This window comes from Onychomys torridus, chromosome X, assembly GCF_903995425.1.
Source record: "Onychomys torridus chromosome X, mOncTor1.1, whole genome shotgun sequence".
NCBI classification, from domain to species: Eukaryota; Metazoa; Chordata; class Mammalia; order Rodentia; family Cricetidae; genus Onychomys; species Onychomys torridus.
In genome coordinates, this window is record NC_050466.1 from 12,754,868 (window position 1) to 12,777,346 (window position 22,479).

Consider the following 22,479-nt stretch of genomic DNA (forward strand, 5'->3'; position numbering starts at 1 on the left):
CCAGATAATGGTGTTTCCCATACAATGTGAGGCAGAATCCAATCAGCTCTCTTTATAAATTGAATTCTATCACTTTTGGGATAGATGCTGTTAATCTCTCCCCAAAAATTACTGCAATCTCTTTGCCAAGGTTCACTCTCTGACCATAATTTGTCAGTGTTATCCTTAGTTAAAGGTATGACAATTTCTGCTGAGTCTGTTCCTGCTAATTGACAAAGCCTCAACTTTCCTTTCAAAATCGAGTTAGAGATCTTTTCCACAATGTTTTTAATTTTTTACTCTGTTTACTAGGTAAAAATATCCATTCCAATATAGTATCTTCCCTCTGCATTAAAATTCCTGTAGGAGAATGCTTAGAGGGTAAAATAACCAAAATAAAAGCTTTGGTTCCACAAGATCCACATGTGCATCCTGTATTTTCTTTTCCACCAAAGTAATTTCTCTCTCATTTTCAGCTGTTAATTCTCTTGGATTACTTAAGTCCTTGTCATCTTCTAACGTTTTGAACAAATTACTCAGTTCATCATTTTTTACCCCAACAACAGTCCGTAGATAAGAAATGTCTCTGAATAATCTTTGAAAGTCTGTACTCAATCTCTCCTAATTTTTACCTTTTGGGGTCTAAGGTTTTTTTGGACCTATTTTATATCATAAATAATTTAATAGACTCTCCTTTGTATCTTTTAAGGAACAATTTTTAATCTCCAACAAGGCAAAATTTTCTTTACTTCTTCAAACATTCGTTCTAAGGTATCTACATTTGAATCAGCTAGTAAATATCATCCCTATAATGATAAATTATAGATTCAGGAAATTGCTCTTCCTCCCGAATGCTGGGATTAAAGGCATGTGCTACCATTGCCTGACTTCTATGTTTACTATAGTGGCTGGCTTTTTTTTCTGATCCTCAGATAAGCTTTATTAGATTGCATAATATGTTGGGGGACACAATATATCACCACAAGGTTGATTTTTTTTTCTAGTTCTATCCATTTGCCTGCAAATTTTATTATGACATTGTTTTTAATAGCTGAGTGATACTGGGTATATGCCTAGGAATCGTATATCTGGATCTTGAGTTAGATCAATTCCCAGTTTTCTGAGAAACCATCATATTGATTTTCAAAGTAGCTGTACAGGTTTACACTCCCACTAGCATTAGCTATCGCTTGTGTTTTTAATCTTAGCCATTCTGACAGGTGTAAGATAGAATTTTAGAGTTGTTTTGATTTGCAGTTCCCTGATGGCTAAGGATATTGAGCATTTCTTTAAGTATTTCTCAGTCATTTGAGATTCCTTTGTTGATAAATCTCTGTTTAGATCTCTACCCCATTTTTAATTGGATTATTTCATTTGTTGATGTCTAGTTTCTTGAGTTCTTTATATATTTTGGAAATTAGCCCTCTGTCTGATGTGGTGTTGCTGAAGATACTTTCCCATTCTGTAGGCTGCCATTTTGTCCAATTGATGGTGTCCTTTGCCTTACAAAAGCTTTTTAGTTTCATCAGGTACCATTTATTAATTGTAAGTCTTAATGCCTGAGCTATTGGTGTTCTGTTCAGGAAGTTGTCTTCTGTGCCAATGCATTCAAAGCTCTTCCCTGCTTTCTCTTCTATTAGGTTCAGTGTATCTGGTTTTATGTTGAGGTGTTTGATCCACTTAGATTTGGCTTTGTGCAGGGTGATAGATATGGATCTATTTGCATTCTTCTACATTCTAACATCCAGTTAGACCAGCACCATTTGTTGAAGATGCTTTCTTTTTGCCATTGTATAAATTTGGCTTCTGTGTAAAAAATCAGGTGTCTGTAGGTATACAGATTTATGTCTGGGTCTTCAATTCAATTCCATTGATCCACTGGTCTGTTTCTATACCAGTACCATGCAGTGTTTACTGCTATAGCTCTGTGGTTGAGCTTGAAATCAGTGATGGTGATGCCTTCTGAAGTTCTTTTTTTTATACGGGACTGTCTTAGCCATCCTGTTTTTTTGTTTTTCCATGTGAAGTTGAGTATTGTTCTTTCAAGATCTGTAAAGAATTGTGTTAGAATTTTAATGGGGCCCACAGCCTGGGTGCCTCCCAAACAGTTCAAGCTATTCAATTGTCCTTAGTGCATGAGCTGGCTGTTTGGAACCTTGGGCTTACACTGGGACACTTTGCTCAGCCTGGAAGAAGGGGACTGGACCTGCCTGTACTGAATCCACCAGGTTTAAATGAATCCCCAGGGGAGTCTTTGCCCTGGAGGAGATGGGAATGGAGGGGAGGGAGTAGGGGGAAAGTGGGGACAGAGGCGGGAGCGGGGAGGACAGTGGAACCCATGGCTGATGTGTAAAATTAAAACACAAATATAGTAAATAACAAAAAAAAGAATTTTAATGAGGATTGCATTTAATCTATAGATTGCTTTTGGTAGAATGGACATTTTTATTGTGTTAATCCTACTGATCATGAGTATGGGAGATTTTCCAATTTTCTGATATCTTCTTCCATTTCTTTCTTCAAAGACTTTATGTTATTGTCATACAAGTCTTTCAGTTGCTTGGTTAGAGTTACACTAAGATATTTTATATTATACTCTTTGTGGCTGTTGTGAAGGGTGTTATTTCCCTGATTTCTTTCTCAGCCTGTTTTTCATTTGTGTATAGGATGGCTACTGGGTTTTTTTTTTTTATAGTTAATCTTTTATGTATCCATTTCACTAAAGGTGTTTATCTGCTGTGGGAGTTCCATGGTAGATTTTTGGGGGTTGCTTTTGTATACTATCATATAATATGCAAATAATAATACTTTGACTTCTTCCTTTCCAATTTGTATCCCTTTGATTTCCTTTTATTGTCTTATTGCTCTAGTTAGAACTTCAAATATTATATTGAATAGGTATAGAAAGAGTGGGCAGCCTTATCTTATTCCTGATATTAGTGGAATTGCTTTGAGTTTCTCTCCATTTAATTTGATGTTGGCTGTAGACTTTCTGTAAATTGTCTTTATTATGTTTAGGTATGTCCTTTGTATCCCTGATCTCTCCAATACTTTTAAAATCATGAAGGAGTGTTGGATTTTGCCAAAAATTACATCCCCATCCTATTTTATACTTTAGATTGTTATTCTACATTTTTTTGCAGTTTTGAAATTGTCCATTATATCAATAAAATCATCTCTGTGTTCTCTTTTCAATTCCATCAATTTCAATTCTTATTCATACTATTTTCTTCAGGTTTATTTTGTTGTTCTAGATGTTTTTGTTTTTTTTTTGGCATGGATACTTAAGTTATTAGGCCAGTGCTCTACAACTGAGGCTTTGTTTCAGTTATTAATTAGACATGTATTTTTCTTCCTTTTTGTTTATGGTGTTAAAGCTCAAACCCAATGCATTGAGTCTACTACTGAGCAACATTTCCAAGCCTCTTTTTTTGCAATATATAATTTTAATGCTATAAATTTCCTTTTAAATGCCATTTTAACCTAATCATGTTAATTTTTATATTTAATTTCCTTTTGTGATTTTTATTTAATTTGGTATGTCCATGTTGATTTCTAGTTAAGAGTCCTTTTTGTCAGAGAAGACTGTGTAACTTTAGTTTATATTTATTGAAGTTTGTTTTATAGCCAAAAGTATAGTTTCGAGTTTTTTGGTTTGTTTGTTTGGTTTGGTTTGGTGATTGATTGTTCCATGGAAATGTAAAAGTAATGTGTCAGATCCCATGGAACTGAAGATACAGACAATTATATACTACCAGTGGTGGGAACCAAACCTAGGTCCTTTGAAAGAACAGCAAGTTCTCTTAACCATGGAGCCATATCTCCAGCCTTATGGATTTCTTTTTATTTTTTTGTTTGTGGTGCTGAATATGTGATTCATATAATCTGCCAAGTTTGGGGAAATTGTAGACATTATTTTTTCAATATTTGTTAAGCTCCACCTTATTTCTTTTTTGCAATTTAATAATTACGTTACTTTTGTTACTTTTCCACATATTCTTCAAGATCTTCTCATTTTCTTCACTGTGTACTCTGAGATCCCTTGATTTCTGTTATTCACTAGTTCTTTTTTGTGTATGTTTTTTTAAGCAGTGATACTAATTGAAACTAAGGTCTTGACATTGCACCAAGCCATATCCCCAGCCTTGGTTCTTTCTTTTGCTGATTTCATACTTTAGTTGAGCTTGACCCAAGAGTTTGTTATTTTGGTTATTGTATTCATTCTGAAATTTCCATTTGTTTATCTTTTATTTCTTTGCTGAGACTTTGTATTCCAGAGTGTTTGCAATTTCTCATTGAAACATAATTATCATGGATGCCTGAAAATTCTTGTTCAGTAATTCTAACATTCTGGTCATCTTGGTGTTGGTGCCTATTAATTGTCTATTCTCATTCCTAGTTCTTAGTATAGCAACTAATTTTCTGTTGTACTCTGGGCTTTTTTGTTATTATGTTATAAGACACTGGATCTATTTAAATCTTTCGTTTTATCAAATCGTTGCAGTAAGCCAGATGTATCATGAATTGCTAAACTGTCTTATTAATAAAAATATCCAGAGCCAGTTATTGGTAATTTCTGAAAAATCAGAGAGAACAAGTCACAGCCAACCTCACCTCGCCAACTCCTCAGCTGATCTTGTTTCTTCAGTCTAAAAGCCTCTGAGTCCTCACTGGAATAGAGCTCAGCTGAACTGCTGCTTAAAAGTTTAAAAGTGTCTAGTTCCCAGTCATCATGTCTTATATACCTTTCTGCTTTCTGCCATTTCTTCTTGGGATTAAAGGTGTGTGCCACCATGCCTGGCTCTGTTTCCAGTGTGGCCTTGAACTCACAATTAACCAGATGGATCTCTGCCTCCGGAATGCTAGGACTAAGGGTATGTGTCACCACTGTCTGGCCTCTATGTCTAATCTAGTGGCTGTTCTGTTCCCTCACCCCAGATAAGTTTTATTAGGGTACACAATATATTGGGGCACACAATATATGACCAAACTTTGCTGTTTCTACCAGTGGCAGGATGCTTGGGTTCCCCTTCTCAGTTTTGCTATTTATCAAGGAGACATGGAATTCTGTTACTACTTGGTAGGGATGGAAATACTCACCTTATTGCCTCAACTAATAGGATGAGTGGTAGTAGCAAGGGGTGGGTACCATATTACTGATATGCAGTAATAACAGCTTGCACTATCTAGCTAGTTTGTACTAACACCACCTTGACAAGGGGAACTCCTTACTGGTAATAGATAGGAGTAGACATCAAGGTTTCTCAGTTGGTAGCCTTTAATACCATATTAGTTACCCTATAAAGATAAAACGTAGTCTAGGGGTGTACTTCAGTTGATAGAACATTTGCTTAGCATCCCATCCCCTCTGGAGGTAGAGGCAAGAGAATCAGAAGTTCATGGTCATCCTCTTGCTACACAGTGAGCTAGATATCAATCTGGACTGCATGAGACACATCTACTCTGTCTCAAAAATTTTCAATATATTTCTTGAAATATAATCCTCATAACATACAGCTATCAATTTGAAGTATATTATTAAATAGGTTCTAGTATATCTACAGTTATGTATCCTTTACCACAGTCTAAATTTAGACTATTTCATCACTCCTGTAAGAGACCCCTTAACCCATAGCAGTTAATTCCCCAGTCTCCCTGTTCCCGGCCCTTGAAAAACCACTGACACTTTCTATCTCTGGCTTTGCCTATTCTAGACATTTCTTATAAGTGGAATCATGCAGTATGTGGTTTTTGTGTCTAGTTTCTTTCACTTAGTATACTGTTTTCAAGGTTAACCCATGTTGTACTACATACCAGTAACTCATTCATTTTTATAACCAAATGATACTACATTGTATAAACAACCACATTTTGTTTATTCATTCATTGGTTGTTTCTAATTTTTAGCTATTATGACTTAACGTATTTTCAGTTGTCTTAAATTCTTGGGTCATACAGTTACTCTGTTTAATCATTTGAAGAACTATCCAGCTGTTTTCTAAAGTGGTGTCAGCATTTTTTTATCTTACTGGAAGTGTATACTTGTGTTTGAATTTGTTATCACTCTGAGCACCACAGATTTCAGTTTTCTTTAGTGACCTTCTTGTCTGCCTTCTTGACTTAGGGTCTTAGGGTCCTTTTGTGCTTGTCTTCAGAGATCCTGTCTCTGGTAGCATTCCCAGTTGTTAGCCACTCTTACTATCAGTAGAGGCTTTAACTTGGTGGTAGGGTCTGGGGAAGAGGCATCAAATATTATGATGTTTTGTTTTTCCCTGGAAGACAGTCATTGAAGTACAATATGAATTTTCTTTTTCTTTATGGTTTAATTAGCTACATTAATAGCTATTTTTTAATATTGTGTCAGCAAGGTTGCTATGCATACATCTCCCAATTTATCTGTTAAAGAGGTTTTAGTAAAGTTGTATGACTTTCACATGTGATTCAGAGGTTTTTTATATAGCTTCTGAAAATTATATAGAGAGTTTTAAGGGTGTGTCTTGCAGGGATTTTTTTTTTCCTGAGCCAGTAACCCCTCCAAAGCACTCATACTCTTGTTTTTTGTTTGTTTGTTTGTATTTTATTTTTATTTTGATGGGGAAGAATTGAGAAAGGGTCTCACACTGTAGCCCACATTAGTCTTGAATTGGTTATGTTACCCAGGCTGTCCTCAAACATTCAGAATTCTGGGATTACAGATATGTTCCATCATATAGGCCTAAGGACCCATGCTGTTTGATTTTTTTAATGAGTGCACAAAATAGTGGTTTCATTATGACAGCTTCACACATGTATATCTTACACTTTGCTCATGGTTGCCAACCCCGTTACATTTTTAGTTCTACCTCTACCTTCTCATTAGTTTCTTTCCTGTTAGTATCCCTTCTACTTTTCATGTTACTATACTTTTGTAATTCTTTTTTTTTTTCGGACCTGAGAACCCAAACCCAGAGACTTGCACATGCTAGGCAAGTGCTCTACCACTGAGCTTAATTCCCAGCCTTATGTTATTATATTTTAAATCCAAATTCTCCACATATGAAAGAAAACATGGGATGTTTGTCTTTTTGAGTCTAGCTTATTTCACTTAATATGACTACCATCTCTAGTTTCATCTATTTTTCTACAGATTACCTAATTTTTTTCTTTTTTATTAAAGATTTATTTTATTATTTGTGTGTGTGCATGCATGCACAGTGTCCTGCACCAAGAAGATGGTACTAGATACCTTAGATTCCTTTTTAGTATATTCCCAGGAGTGGCATAAGTGGATCATATAGTAGTTCTAATTTTAGTTTTAAGAGGAACCTCCATACTGATTTCCTTAGTGGTTGGACTAGTTTATATTTCTACCAGCAGTATATACAGGTCTCCCTTTCCTAAATCCTTGTCAGCATTTGTTCTCTGTGTGTCTCTCTATCTCTTTCTCTGTCTGTCTGTCTGAATTGATATTCTAGTTGGATTCATAGTGAGGCCTCCTTTGTTTCTACAAGCATCTGTGATGACAGATGCATACACAGTGTTGGACTTGGCATAGCTTCTGAACTGTATGTTAGCTTGTGAATCTCTTCTTTGACCATAAATGAGCAGTTATCTGGTAAATACAAAGCCATTTTGTTTCTGGAACTTTGGGGAAAACCACTAGTGCATTTAAAATAGGCACACAATTAATAGCTTGTAAAACTTCTCACCTTCATTATCTATAAAGAGTATATAACTTTAATTTACAATCTTTAACTTGGCAACTAATGTTCATGTTTTTCTTATGAAGTTTCTGTATTACCTGTGACTTATAGAATGTTAGTTCATATTCCTGCTAGGGCTCTTGCTTGGGAATCCTGCTGGTTTTAGAGCCAAACAATGCACATGTTCATTAAGCAACCATCTCACATCTTTCTCACTTTCTCAACAATTATTTGATTGACTAGATAGAACTCAGCTATATACTTCTTACTGCTTTTAGAAGGGAAGCTGAAACTAATGGTGTTATTAAAATAATTCCATCAAATATTCATTAACAACCACAGTGAACACAATACAATGCTGAGCCTTTTATACAAATATATCTATTTAATTCTTAAAACAACACTTTTGAACAGTGTTACTATACACATGTTATAAGTGAGTAAAGTGAGAAAGAGAATTTAGATAACTTGCTGAAAACTAGTATGTAGTAAGACCAACAGACCAATCCGGATAGTTTATCACAGTACCTTTTTTCCTTTCTTTAAAAATGTTTAGCTGTATAAAACATTTTCTAAGTTTAAACATCAAACTATAAAACAAAATACATTTTAAAAGATCCAGCTTTTGATTCCCTCTGCCTCTCATAAAAATGGATTTGTTGTAAATGCAGATTTGGTCTTGTCTTGATCTTTGTCTCAGGCTCTTGTTGCCTTCCACCCTAGGACGCTGCAGGAGTAAGGCTCTCACTACATATAAGCGCTGTCATCTTAGAACTTCCAAATTCTAGAACCATGAGCCAAATAAATCTGTTTTTTTAAATGAGTCAATCTCAAATACTATATAGCAATAAGATACAGTCTAAGATATTCCCTTCCCTTTGCTTTGCCTCACCTGCACATAGTTTATCCTTTTATAGTTTCGTTATGAAAATACATTTAATATGCATGTATGCATGTATATATGTATGCATATATATATATATATATATATATATATATATCAGGAAATCCTTTAGCTATTTTCTTTATGTTCATATTTTTTAAATGTTGAGAATAACTTTTCTAATTAAAAATAGTTTCATAAGACAAGTGTAGTAAATATATTTATCACTTTGCAGATATCTAGCTGACTGCTGAACCTGCATATCTATCTCCTCTTTGGCATTGCCTCATGCTTGAAATATTTGACTTATATATCAGAATAGTCCAGACTTTATACTATGGTTTGAGTAAAAATGCTTCTCTAGAAAACTTGGGTCTGACATGTTTTAATATAACTAACTTATAAAGCTGGAATTGGGCTTTATCACATAAGCCATCTGTTTTTCTCAAAAGGGGGAAGGGAAAACTGTACTAGCTGTTGGATTTACCTTTGACTTGCTTAAGAAAAATGCGTATAGGTTGGTTGGTTAGTCTGCAATTTGAGCTTCCCCAGACTTAACAAAGTACCTGGTCCCTGGAGGTTCAGTATTTCTGGAACCATGGACAAGGGCCAGATGTCATTAGTCTCTGCTCTCCTTGTCTGTAATCTTTAAGTTACTCTTCTATTTGATAAGTATATGTATTAGCTTCCTAGGGCTTGGTTAATAAATTACCACAAAGTAGTAACTTGTAAAATAATAGAGGATTATTCTCTGTTCTGGAGTCTAGAAGTCCAAAATCAGCGAGTCTGAACTCTAGGGGTTTTAGGAGAGATTCCATTCTTCTTTCAGTTTCTGGTGGCATTTATTGATTTTGTTTGTTGATTTTTTTCATCAGTGTATCACCCAATCACTGCCTCCCACTCCTTTTCTCAAAGATCTCCCTCTACCTTTATCTAGTAAGGGCATTTACTACCAGATTTACAGTCCATGCAGACATTCCATTTACCTCTTTGCCAGATCTTTAACTTAATAAAGCTGCAAAACCTCTTTCTCTAAACATTTAAACATCTATAAATTCTGGAAATTAGGATGTGGTCATTCAACCTACTAACATGTTTCCAGGCTACCTAAGAAACCATATACAACAGATTTTCATAAGCAGAGTTATAAAGTATGAACACATTGCTTATACTGTGTCATTTGATGCTATGGCCTTTTAAAGTTCATACTATAATTTTATTTTAAAGTCCATAGTGTGGTTTTATAATCAGTTGATATATTTTATAAGCAGGTCTAGAGAGGTGAATTAGCAGTTAAGAGCACTTACTACTCTTGTAGAGGAACTAAGTTCAGTTCCCAGCATCCTCATAGCAGCTCACAACCACCTGTAACCCAGGCATGTGGCGTATATAAATATATGCAGGCAAAACATGTACGTAAAAGTAAATAAATCTTTTTTTAAAGAACATCACTTGGAAAATAATGACATATTTGGGGTTGTCAAATATTTAGCTCTAGTTGTCTTTTCCACATTTAAGATAGGATTACCACAATACTACCTTTTCTCAAAGACATTAGTTATTATAAACTGCCACTGCTACTTAGTCACTGGCTCATTAAAAGGCACTCTAGTAATTTATAAAAATGGGTTATGTTGTTCAGCAAAATGATGATTTATTGTCTCCTCCTAATCACTCAGAAGAACACTGAGCTCTGCGCAAAACATAGTAAACAGTTATGTCTATGATCTCTTATCTACTTATATGAGACATTATGTAATAAACCACCAGTTTTTGTTTCTTGTAGCCTTAGCTTTCTCCCTGTGCACCACCCAATTAATTTTAATTGGCCAGAATTCTTAGTAGAATCTTTTTGTTGCCACCTGACTACCTTTGTGTTTAATGTGGATGACTTCTATGCTGTGCCCTAAAAATCTTCCCTAAGTGAAACCAACAAACATTTTCAATTGTCCCTACAAAGTAGGAAATGAGGCGAGCTCTTCCTCATTTAAATGGCATCATTTGATTATGTAATAGTTTGGCATATACTTTGTAAAAATTATCTCAGTTTAAACATGACTGCAGCTCCTGAGAATTCATTGCTTTATTAGTTCATAATATGTACTTCCACTTTCAGCTTATACAGAATTTGGACATTCTCCTTTGAGAGACTTGATAAGCATACTAAAGACCAAAATTTGCTTGATAGCATCTCTTCCCTTGATCTTCTAGAAATGTAGGCACATTTATCTTAGTCCTGTAGATGGCATGATATTTCATAGTAGACATTGTGAAGCATATGTATGCTTTCATGTAAAAGTGTGATTCTTTATTACTTAGATGTTAATTTGACATTCTTTACCAAAATTATTGCCATGTTAGCTTAAGAATTTGTGTTATACCTTTTTTGTTCTTTTGATGGCAAGGCAGAATTTTAAGCTGGCTACCGTAAACATTTAAATCATGTTTTCTGGCTAATTTACATGAGTCCAAACTGTAACTATGTACATTAATCATTGCCCTATCTCTGACATTTGAACTTCCTATACAGTTAGGTCTCTCTGCAAGAGATAGAATTTAAGCCTTCATTAGGAGTCTCTTGCCTGCCATAGTATATTTATCATTCATATCCTTCTCACTCATGAATAATTCACTGATAATGAAAACATTGATAAGCTGGCTAAGATAAAGTTCTGAATATAAAGGTAACTTAGAATAAAGCTATCTATTTTCCAAAGTGTAATGTATCTCTAGGAGTACACGCATGCACTTGTGTGTACATGTGAGTAAATAATGCACATCTGGTAAAGAAAGAAAACAGAAAATATAGCATAATGCATGTAATTATAAAATATGGTATAGTTGAAGGATTATGAACAGTGGTTTTTGTCTATAATATTAGCATGTAGGAGGCTGAGGCAGGAGGATTACCACAAGTTTGAGACCAGCCTGGGCTAAAGTCTTAAACCCTGCTTTATGAAAAAAAATGGGAACTTAGATAATATTGCTCAGTGGTAGAGCACTCACCTCGCAGACATGAAGCCCAAGGTTGAAGCTCCAGCACCACGGGGAGGGGAGAATTAAACAACACATATTAAAAGTATCACACAGATTAAGTAAATAAGAACAAATTATGAAAAGTTCTAAAGAACATACATAGTAAGATAGATCTAACTAATAGCTATCAAACTGTGTATTTTGCTACTAGAGACAATAAGGAATATACCTTCTCAATTGCCTTAAAAGTGCATATCCAGAATAAGATAAAATATTTTCACAAAACATCAGTAATTTCCATTAAATAGGAAACAAGCAACTGTGACAATTTGAGAAGCAAGATGTTTTTATAGTCTTCTAAGTGTCTACTCCAAGATATTTACACTATAAAAGGAAAATATACTAACCTAACAGCAATGAAAACTAGTGAGATGGCATCTGAAGAAATTTAACAAGATACTCTCTGAACTGAGTAGTCAAATTTCAGTAAACAAGACATTTAACATAATCCTTGATAGAATAAGAACACAGCAATTTTTCTGTGATATTCTTACCCTAAAACCCAAACATGTTTATCCTCAAACCAGTAAGATCACACCAAACAATTCTCAATTGGCAGGGCACACTCCAAAATATTTTACAAATATTCTTCAAGTGTCAATCATGAAAGACAGGGAAAGATTGAAAAGTTCTCACAGATTAGAAAATACCAAGGAGCCAGGCAGTGGCAGTGCACTCCTTTATTCCCAGCACTCTGGAGCAGAGGCAGTCAGATCTCTATGAGTTCGAGGCCAGCCTGGTATACAGAGCAAGTTCCAGGACAGGTTCCAAAGCTACACAGAGAAACTCTCTCTCAAAAAAAAAAAATACTAAGGAGGGATAACTATGTTTGTAATACAAGATCCTAGGTTGAACTCCAGAGCAGAAACATACTAAGGAAAATGGGTGGAAATTGAATAAAGTCTATAAATTAGGCGATAGTATATCGTAATGTTAGTTTCTTAGTTTAGGAGCCAGTATAGCAATTCAGGGCTATAATCCCAGCAATTATAAGGCTGAGGCAGCAATATTCCTGCAAGTTCTAGATTGACCTTGCCTAGAGTGTGATCTTTTTTCAAAACTAAATCAAAATATTTCTGGTTTAGATAAATTTATTGTGAGGCCAGGTATGGTGGCACATGCCTTTAATCCCAGCACTAAGATTCAGAAGCAGGAGAATCTCTTAGTTTGAAGCCAACCTGGTCTACCTAGCAAGTTCTAGGTCAGCCAGGGCTATGCAATAAGACCCTGTCTCAAAGCAAAACAATTTGAACAATTTACTCTGATCATTTAAGATGTTAATAGTATGTGAAACTATCTGAAGGATATATAAGAATGCTGTACAATTTTAATAATTTTTTAAAGATTTATTTATTATGTGTGCAGTGTTCTGCCTGCATCCCAGAAGAGGGTGCCAGATCTTATTACGGTTGGTTGTGAGCCACCATGTGGTTGCTAGGAATTGAACTCAGGACAGCCAGGGCTCTTAACCATAGACATCTCTCCAGCCTGCATTTTTATAATTTTTCGTATAGGATTTAATATTGTAGGCCAGACTGGTCTAAAAGTAAAGTATAATTATTTCTAGGTAAAGTTTTAAATGAGGCAATGCCTAAATAATTAAAAGTTATTAGCAGATACTTATTACTTTAAGAGAATTAAGGATTGTTTCTTTTATTAAAATAAATCCTTTGGAATAACCTATATTGTTTATTTAAATTCAAAGAGCCCCCAAAAAATGCTGGAAGGACTCCTTTTACCCTTTATTAAATCCAGAACAGTTGCCTTCCCTGTCAGTATGTCAAATATTCCCAAACAGAAATTGTCATGCCCATTTGGGAATCAGGAGATATTTCTCTTAATGGAAATAAATCTTGAGCAGGGATAATCTTTTTTAAAAGAACATTAAACAGTATCAGTTTCATAGTGATTTTAAAGTATGTGCAATGTATCTTTTCAGGTATTCCGAAAGGACCTCATCAGTGCCATGAAAATTCCTGACTCTCACCATGTTAATCCTGACAGCTATTACCTCTTTACTGACACATGGAAAGAAGAATGGGAAAAGGGAGTGCAAGTACCAGCCAATCCAGACTCTGTTCCAACACCTTCTCTCAGGTATTGGCATGTTTACAACTTTGACTTAGGGAAAGAGCTCTCTTGGTTTTCTGTGTATTTCTTGGGGAGAAACTGAAGAGTAGCTATACATTACTAACATACAAAGTTAACCTAACTCACAAACCAGATAATGATTGATCAATAAATCCCAGCTCATTTATCTAAGAAATTTATAAGATGAAATGCTTTGAAGTCCAATCTAAAATTAGGAAAAGGTTTCTCCAAGATTTCCATGTCTGACTCGGCCATTGGTAGCATTTATTAGTCTTTGAAGAGATAACTTTCCCATTGGAAATTGCTTCAATATAAGTGGAGCCTCATTAGTGATGGTACTAATAAGTAGCCAAACCATATAGTTTCTAAAACAGAAACTCAAATGCAAAGGGAGTAATAGAATAGTTGAGGCGACTGTAAGCACATGACCTTCATTTTAAAGACATGAAAACAATTAAGATAGAAAGACTGATTTTGTGGAAAAGAAGTTTTATTCAAGAGTAGTGCTGATTTAGAAACCTTTTGATCCTACTGGTTTTGGTATCCCCAGTGCTTTACACAAGTCTGACATGAAGTAGAATGTTCAGTATTAAGTTTGAGCGAATGCAAGAATGAATAAGTAGAACACACAGCTCCAGATAAAGGGCTGGTAGAACCTTTTGGATACTGTGAGAAAGTATAGATCTCATTATACATTTATTTCTACTACTTAATAAAGTACCTTTTTTGAGATAGTGTCTCACTGTATGGCCTAGGGAGGCCTTGAACTCACTATATATTCCAGAATAGCCTCCTTCTGCCTCAGCCCTCTGAGTACTGGGATTATAAGTATATGTCACCATACCTAATACATGTTAGGTTCTTAAAGGGTAGAGATAAACATCCTTAATTTCTCTATTCCTATCACCAGGTTCATATGTCCTATTAATGCTCTAGAAGTCCTTATTGAATCACTTCTAGGAATGCAGGCCCAGGCACCCCACACTCTGTTAAGGAAAGCTCCCAAACCCTCTCTTGTTTAACACACATTCCAAGTTTCACTTGTGTATCATTGACAGTGTCCTGCCTCCTAAACAGAATAACATTAGGAATTAAAAGAGAGAGAGAGAGAGAGAGAGAGAGAGAGAGAGAGAGAGACAGAGTCATATTTTCATATCTTTGCTGTCATATTTTTATATAAATATAATGACCCTTGTGCTGCATTTTCCATTAATTCTCCAAGGATTATTGAAACACCTCAATGTTTGGTCTTGATAGTAAGTCATTATATCAAATATACTTTATTGGAGTAAGTTTTAATTTGGGCGGATAAGTGGAGGATGTACTACTTTAAAAATTGTATCTATCTGATAAGTAGCACAACAAACTTAGGATGGTTTAAGAAGAGTAAATTTAGAGATTGAGAGCTTCCTTTCACAGAGACATTTACTCCCTAATCTCTCTAATTCATATGAGCCCTCAGTGCTCTAATATTTGTTCTGAGAATGTAGGATATTTACCATTTTATGAGTTGTGATTTTTACTAAATCTCCTCTATTTACCATAGTTCTTTGCCTATCTTATAAAGCTCTTAATTTTAATTGGCCAAGGTAATCTACTAAATTAAATTCCTTAATGAAGTTCAGAACTGGATGCTCTTGATAGGTAGATTATATTTTCAGTTTCTTATAAGGTGTCAAATAAGAATTATTCTATAATATATATTTCCTTTGCATAGCAAAGGTATCTGAAAGATTTGTTAAAAACAAACTTCTTGGTAGGGGCGTGGTGGTACAGGCCTTTAATCCCAGCATTTGTGAAGCAGGGTCAGGCAAACTAGTTTCTATGAGTTCAAGGCAAGCCCAGACTACATAGCAAGTTCCCAGACCAGCCATGGCTACAAATAGTGAAACCCTGTCTCAAAAAAAGACTTTTAAACTATGTCCTCAGAGTTTTTAATTGGTAGATCTGAAGTGTGAGGCTTAAGTTTGTTTTGTTTTGTTGGTCTGTATAGGGGGTCACTGTGTAGCTCCTTGCCACCTCCTGTGTGGGACTCCCAAGTGCTGGGATTACAGACATACAACACTACACTCAGCTAAAAATTTCTAGCAGTTTCTCACAGTGTTTATACCAATAGTCTAGGGGTGACACTTTGGGACCAATTTTTATGGAATATGTTAATCATATTTCCTATGTTAATATTTTCTGAATTTAATAGAATTTAGTGCGCGCCCATGCGTGTGTGTGCGTGCGTGCGTGCGTGTGTGTGTGTGTGTGTGTGTGTGTGTGTGTGCGCGTGTGCGCATTTAAGTACAAGCATGTGAGTTCCAGGGACAACCTTGGATGTCATTCCTCAGGTGCCATCCATTTTTTTATATAAACTTTGATTTTATGCTGAATTTATTCCCAAGCCATAAGTGTTTATGTTTCTTCAGGGATATCTTTTTATTCTGTGCAACTTCTTCTGGCTTAAAGAACAATTTGTTCTTTCTTAGTGAAGATCATCTCACTGTGACAGAGGGCATTCATGTATGGGTTAATCAGACCATGATGAACTCTGTAAGTGCAGCAGCCCTTCTTATTAGGTAATTTGTTAACCTGTATGTGTTCAATGACTACAGATTCTACATATAAACTCTTAAGTTCAGCATTACTCTTTTCATTTTTACATATATGCAGCAAAAACTCAGCATTGTTTTTGAAACATAGACCCTATGTCTAGCTCCACTGTTTGACCTGGGCACACCTACTCATTTCAACCTTATACTACCATAAAGGCACACATTACTTTTTTAAAGTGACGTCTTTCAGATACTTAATGGCATGCCCTTGGTGAATTAGACAGTTTCAAGGGTATTCCTAAAGGGGATACAAAGATTTGAATCTCTTCATTTGTATGATTTTATAGAGTTTTCTAGGCCAAGAGAATAGTGAACTATTTTCACAAGTCACCTCAAGCTACTTAGAAGAAGAAGCCTTTTTTTTTTTTTTTTTTTTGTATTTTAGAGGCAGTCTCTCCCTGGTCTGGAATTCTTCAATTATGATGGCTTGCCAGTAAGCCCCAGGGAATCTGCCTGTCTCCACTTCCCCAGTGCTGGGATTACAAGATCACACCACTGTGCCAGGCTTCTTTTTTGTTTGTTTGTCTGCTTGTTTTTATAAGGGTCCTGTGGATCAAACACAGGCTCTTGTGTTTTCAAAGCATGCACTTTATCAACTAATTTATCTTTCTAGCCTCTGCAGTTTGTACTTTGTAAGATTTTTTGAATATCCCCTTTGGCTTTAAATAGTAATCAACCATATTTGGAGGTTCAATTATAGAATTGAAGCTTTATATTTGAAATGCCTGATCTCAATTATAACTGCTTATTGCACCTGCTACTTTAAATAACTAGCATTTTTCAGGGGTCAAACTGTTCTATGGTTTTTACTTTTTGGACTTTGTAGACCACCTTTAAAAATTATTTGTGACATGATATTAGAATATTGAAAAATAATACATTTCTATGCCTTCATCTCTATTTTCAAAGACAAATTTAGCCATACTGGTACATACAATACTTGGGAAGCAAAAGTTCAAACCCAGGCTGGATATGATGAGACACTGACTCAAAATTAAAATCAAATTAATTCAGTTAATGTTTTAGGTTGTTGTATCAGACTTATTTGACTCCATAACATGAAGTGGCTGCAAGACTGGCTTCTGTATAGGACCTGATTCTCTTCAGTGGAATGTATCTTCATGATTGTTTGATCACTTTCTGATTCATTTTTTTTTCTTTTCCATTCTTTTAGATGGGGTAGGCACACACACCTATATATAGAGGTGAGAGAATAACTTTTAGAAGTCAATTCTCTCCATCTAGTGTGTGGGTTACAGGGGTCAAACTCAGGTCATAGGGTTGGTGGCAAGTGCCCTTAATCACAGAACCACCTTGACAACATTATTAATATTGAGTTCATTAATATTGGTTTATTAATATTGAGTCTTCAGAACTATTTTTACTCTTTTTGAGCTGAGGATCGAACCCAGGGCCTTGTGCTTGCTAGGCAAGAGCTCTACCACTAAGCTAAATCCCCAACCCCCAGAACTATTTTTACATTTACAATATGAGTCTCATGTCAAATATGTGGTTTGCCTCCACTGTGATGGTGCATGTCCTAAATCCTATCACTTGGGGGGCAGGGCATGAAGATCTCTGGAAGTTCAGGCCAGCCTGGTCTATATATCTAGTTCTAGGACAAACAGAGAGAGCTACATAGCCTCTGCCTCAAAAAATGTCATTTGCATTTACTTTCTCAGAGCTTAATAGAGATGTAAATTGTCTTTTCATCCTTTTAACAGTCTTTAAAAAATAAAGGTTTTTTTTTGGGGGGTTGGTTTTTTTTAGTGTCAAATCTATGAATTTTTCACCTAACCCTACATACATTTCAAAGATTTTCTCGTGTGTTTCAAGAATTTTATAGTTGTATAGTTTACATTTAAATGTATGTTCTATTTTGAGTTATTTTATTTTATTTTATTTATTTTTATTTTTTTGCCAGAGCTGAGGACTGAACCCAGGGCCTTGCACTTACTAGGCTAGCGCTCTACCACTGAGCTAAACCCCTGTTAATTTTTTTACAGTTTTACTCTTTGGCAATTTTATACATATACCTTATGATCATATACATCTTCCATTACCCTCTCAAATCCCCCTCCTATTCCTATTGAAGCACTTCTTCCTAACAAATAACCCTCTTGTTTTTATGTGTGTTTTTCATCTTAATTAGAATTGCTTACATGAGCATGAGGAGAAGGTTATTACTAGAGCATAGGCAACATCTACTGGCTATACCACTGAAGAAAATGGACCTTCTTCCTGAGTAGCCGTTGACTGCCAATAGTTCATTCCTCATGGGAAGAGTTGGAGCTTTCCAACCTGCTCCCCAGTCCATGATGGAGTGTTCAAGAGCCAAATCTTATGTAGGTCTTATGAAGTTAATTATAGCTGCTGTGATTTCACGAATGCAGTAGCCATATCATATCCAAGAGATAGTTTTACAGGATTTCTCCCTATCCTCCAACTGTTTAGTAGTAGGTTTCCATATGGATTTTTCATAGCTCTTAAGTTTTGTTAGCTTTTCCTCCTATTCATCTCTCTCATCCACCCACCTAATTTCTGTTTTACCCATTCTAAATAACAGTATTCTCCTCACAACTTTTTTTTTGTTTTTTTTGTTTTTGAGACAGGGTTTCTCTGTGTAGCTTTGTGCCTTTCCTGGAACTCACTTTGGAGACCAGGCTGGCCTTGAACTCACAGAGATCCGCCTGCCTCTGCCTCCTGAGTGCTGGGATTACAGGCATGCGCCACCACCACCCAGTCCCTCACAACTTTTGTATTCCACTATTTCCTTCTCCTTAAGGCACTTTTCTAGCTTCCTGGTCTTTTGTTTTGTTTTTGTTTTTGTTTTTTTTCGAGACAGGGTTTCTCTGTAGCTTTGGTGCCTGTCCTAGAACTCGCTCTGTAGACCAGGCTGGCCTCGAACTCACAGAGATCCACCTGCCTCTGCCTCCCTAGTGCTGAGATTAAAGGCATGCACCACCACTGCCCGGCTTGCCTGGTCTTTATAGACACTCCAAGTTAACATCTACATACATTTTCAAAGCTAGGATCCACATATGAAAGAAAACAGAGCATTTGTTTTTGAGTGTCTAGGTTATCTCAATATTTTCTAGTTCTATCCATTTTTAGCAAATTTCATAATTTCGCTTTTTAAATTTTCTTAAATTATTATTTTATTTCTTATGCATATAGGTGTTTGCATGTTCATATGGCTTTTTTATTTAATTTGTATTATATTTAATTTGTATTTATTTATTTTTAACTTGTATGGGTGTTTTGCCTGCATATATGTCTGGGCAGTGTCCACAGAGGCTGGAAAAAGTTTGGATCCCCTGGGACTGGAGTTTGAGATGGTGTGGATATCCATGTAGGTGCTGGGAATTGAACCCAGATCCTCCAGAAGCAAAGACAGTATTCTTGATGCCTAACCATCTCTCCAACACCCTTTTAAAAAACAAACATTTTGAGATAGGATCTTGCTTATAGCCCAACCTATCCTTGAACTCATGGACAATCTTACTACCTCAGCTTTCTGAGTGTTAGGATTACCAGCATGAGCCACCAAGTTCTCATTTCCTTGGGATTTTTTTACATACACTATCATATCACCTGAAAATAAGAATGGTTTTCCTTCTTCCTTCCCAGTCTCTTCATCTTTTATTTTCTTTGCTGACTTATTACAGTGGCTAAAACTTGCAGTATCACATTGAGAACAGAGACTCTTAGCCTTCTGTTCAGTCTTAGGTGGAAAGCATTCAGTCTTTCAGTATTAAGTATGATATTAGCCTTTAGGGTTTTTATAAATGTTGCTTATGAAGTTGAAGAAACTCACCTTTACTCCTAAACCACTATAATTTTTATCATTTCATATTCTCTTTCTGTATCAAATGCTAGGAGCATGTGAATTTGTCTCCTTTAGCCTGTTAATATCATAGATTGTGATGGGAGTTTTTGAATATTGATTATATTTGCATTGTTGAAATAAGCCTTCATATATTAGTTTGGGCTACCATAATAAAATCCCATAGGTTGAATGCTTTTAACCGCAGAAACTTATTTCTCGAAATTCTAAAGGCTGAACTTCTCAGGATCAAGGTCCAGCTGGATTCAGCTTCTGATAAGGGTGTTAGTCTTTCCTGCTAGTATGACATTTTCTTAGTGGACATGCAGAGAGAATGAATTATTTCTCTTTGATAAGGGTGATAGTCCCATTAGATTAAAGCTTTATCTGTTTAGCCTCATTTAACTCTAACTATCCCTATTACCCTTGTCTCCAACACAGTCACATGGAGGTTAGGTTTTTTGGCTGTGGAATGACACAATTCAGTCTATAACATCCAGTTTATTTGAATTTAGAATTTTTTAGTACAATGCTTGATATAATTTGGTGATACTTTGTTAAGAATTTCTTGTCTATGTTCGTGACATGAGGAAAAACCCTCGTGTTATTTCTTCGTGGTGTTTTTATTAAGTGTTATATTATGGAGATGATACTGACCTAATAAAATAGTTGGGGAGGCCTTGTGCAGGCTTCCACACAGCTGCTGTGAGTTCATGATTGCAACAGTCCTGTCATACCCAGAAAATATCTGCACAAGACCTGCACAAGATCAAACCCGAGTCAGCCTTCTGGTATGGAAGGAAGAGGGGATTCTAAGTCCTCCACCTCTAGCTGAGGAGTTAATGGCAATTGGTGGCTGTTAGAGGAAAGTCATTTTTTTAAGGATATAGTCCCTTGGCAGGTCAGCTATGCGCTGGTGGATGGCCCCACACCCATGAATATATGGGGAACACAAATTGAACTGAGTGGGTTATAAAAATAAAGGGCATGAAGTTAGGAGGGAGGTGGGGGATGGATCTGGGAGAAATTCACAAGGGGAGTGGAGGCTGAATATAATAAAATACATTGAAAATATATTAAAAATTTCAAATTGATAAAAGTATGCTAAAAATAAATTATATATTTTAGTTGGGGAATATTCTACCCTTTTATTTTTCAGAAGATAATATATGAAATTAGTATTGATTCTTTTTAAATTTATTTTTATTAATTTTAATTATGTGAGGTAGAGAGAAGGAGTATAGGTATGTGCACATACATGCAGGTGCCTGTGGAGGCCATAGGTATTGGATTTTTCGTAGCTGGGGATAAGAGCTGGTAGATGGATGCTAGTAACCAAACTCAAGTTCTCTGCAAGAGAAGTTACATGCTCTTAACTGCTGAGCCATCTCTTCAACCTCAATTCTTAGTTAAATGTTTGATAGAATGCTCCAGTGAAATACTCTAAATCTGGGGTTTTTTTTTTTGGTATTTTATCTATAAATTTAATCTTTCATAGTTACCTTTCATAGTTCATATTGGGTGACTTTTATTACTTGAGTGCTTTAAGAGATTAGCTTGTTTTATCTAAGTTGTCAAATTTATATGTATGCATCTATTCATATGTTCTTTCTGTTGATGTCATATGTAAATTCGACAGTCTTGGCTAGGTTTTCACTTCCACAAAGATTGAGTAGATCAACTTCTCCCTATGACTTCACCTCCCATTAAGTACAATTAAAAGTCCTGAGCAGCTTGTAAAACACTAACCCTTGGTCTTTAAAAGATCAAAAGAAGGTGGAACAACACAGCTATGTGTTCCCTAAATTTTCTTTTTGCTTCCAGACTTGATACTGGAAAATGTAGCAACCAAGAAACAACCATCCAGCAATGATTGAAAAAAATATAATAAGAAAAGCCTACTTTTTCTAGTGACTGGGCAAAGGACAGCCTATCAAGACAGAAATCTTTCAGATAATGTTTGTTTATCCCCAGCCAAATACCATGAAAAAATGCTTGGGGCTGTCACTTTGCCCTCTCCTCCAGCACAGATGCAGTAAGAAGCCTAGACTTTATCTTAACCCTTCAGTGATGATTCAGCCTATCTAGGGTTGTGACAGGAAGCTTAATGGAGAAACAATATTTTCATTTCTACGTGGTAATAATGAGGATTCCTCCTTCCCTAGTAGTATATCAGGCAAGGCCATTCAGTCATTCTTACTAATCTCAATGAGGGAGGTATCATTGAATGCCTAGTGGGAGCCAGAACTTCCAGACACACCCCATTAGTAACAGAAAATCTCTGTCATACAGGACAAGTGGTAAACTATGACTTCTTGGCAATAACAAGACAGTGTCTTCCACCCCAATTCTGATGACCAACTGTGACCAACTGTAGTAGTT

At 35.7% G+C, this 22,479-nt stretch overlaps 1 protein-coding gene across 1 annotated transcript in view; it reads left to right on the plus strand.

Annotated features, from left to right (window-relative positions):
* Jade3 (jade family PHD finger 3) overlaps positions 1–22,479 on the plus strand; it is a 130,160-nt gene that overhangs the window by 63,083 nt on the left and 44,598 nt on the right. The window contains exon 5 of the mRNA XM_036174852.1: positions 13,520–13,677. Coding sequence (XP_036030745.1) covers positions 13,520–13,677 — 158 coding nt within the window. The remainder of the gene's footprint in view (positions 1–13,519; positions 13,678–22,479) is intronic.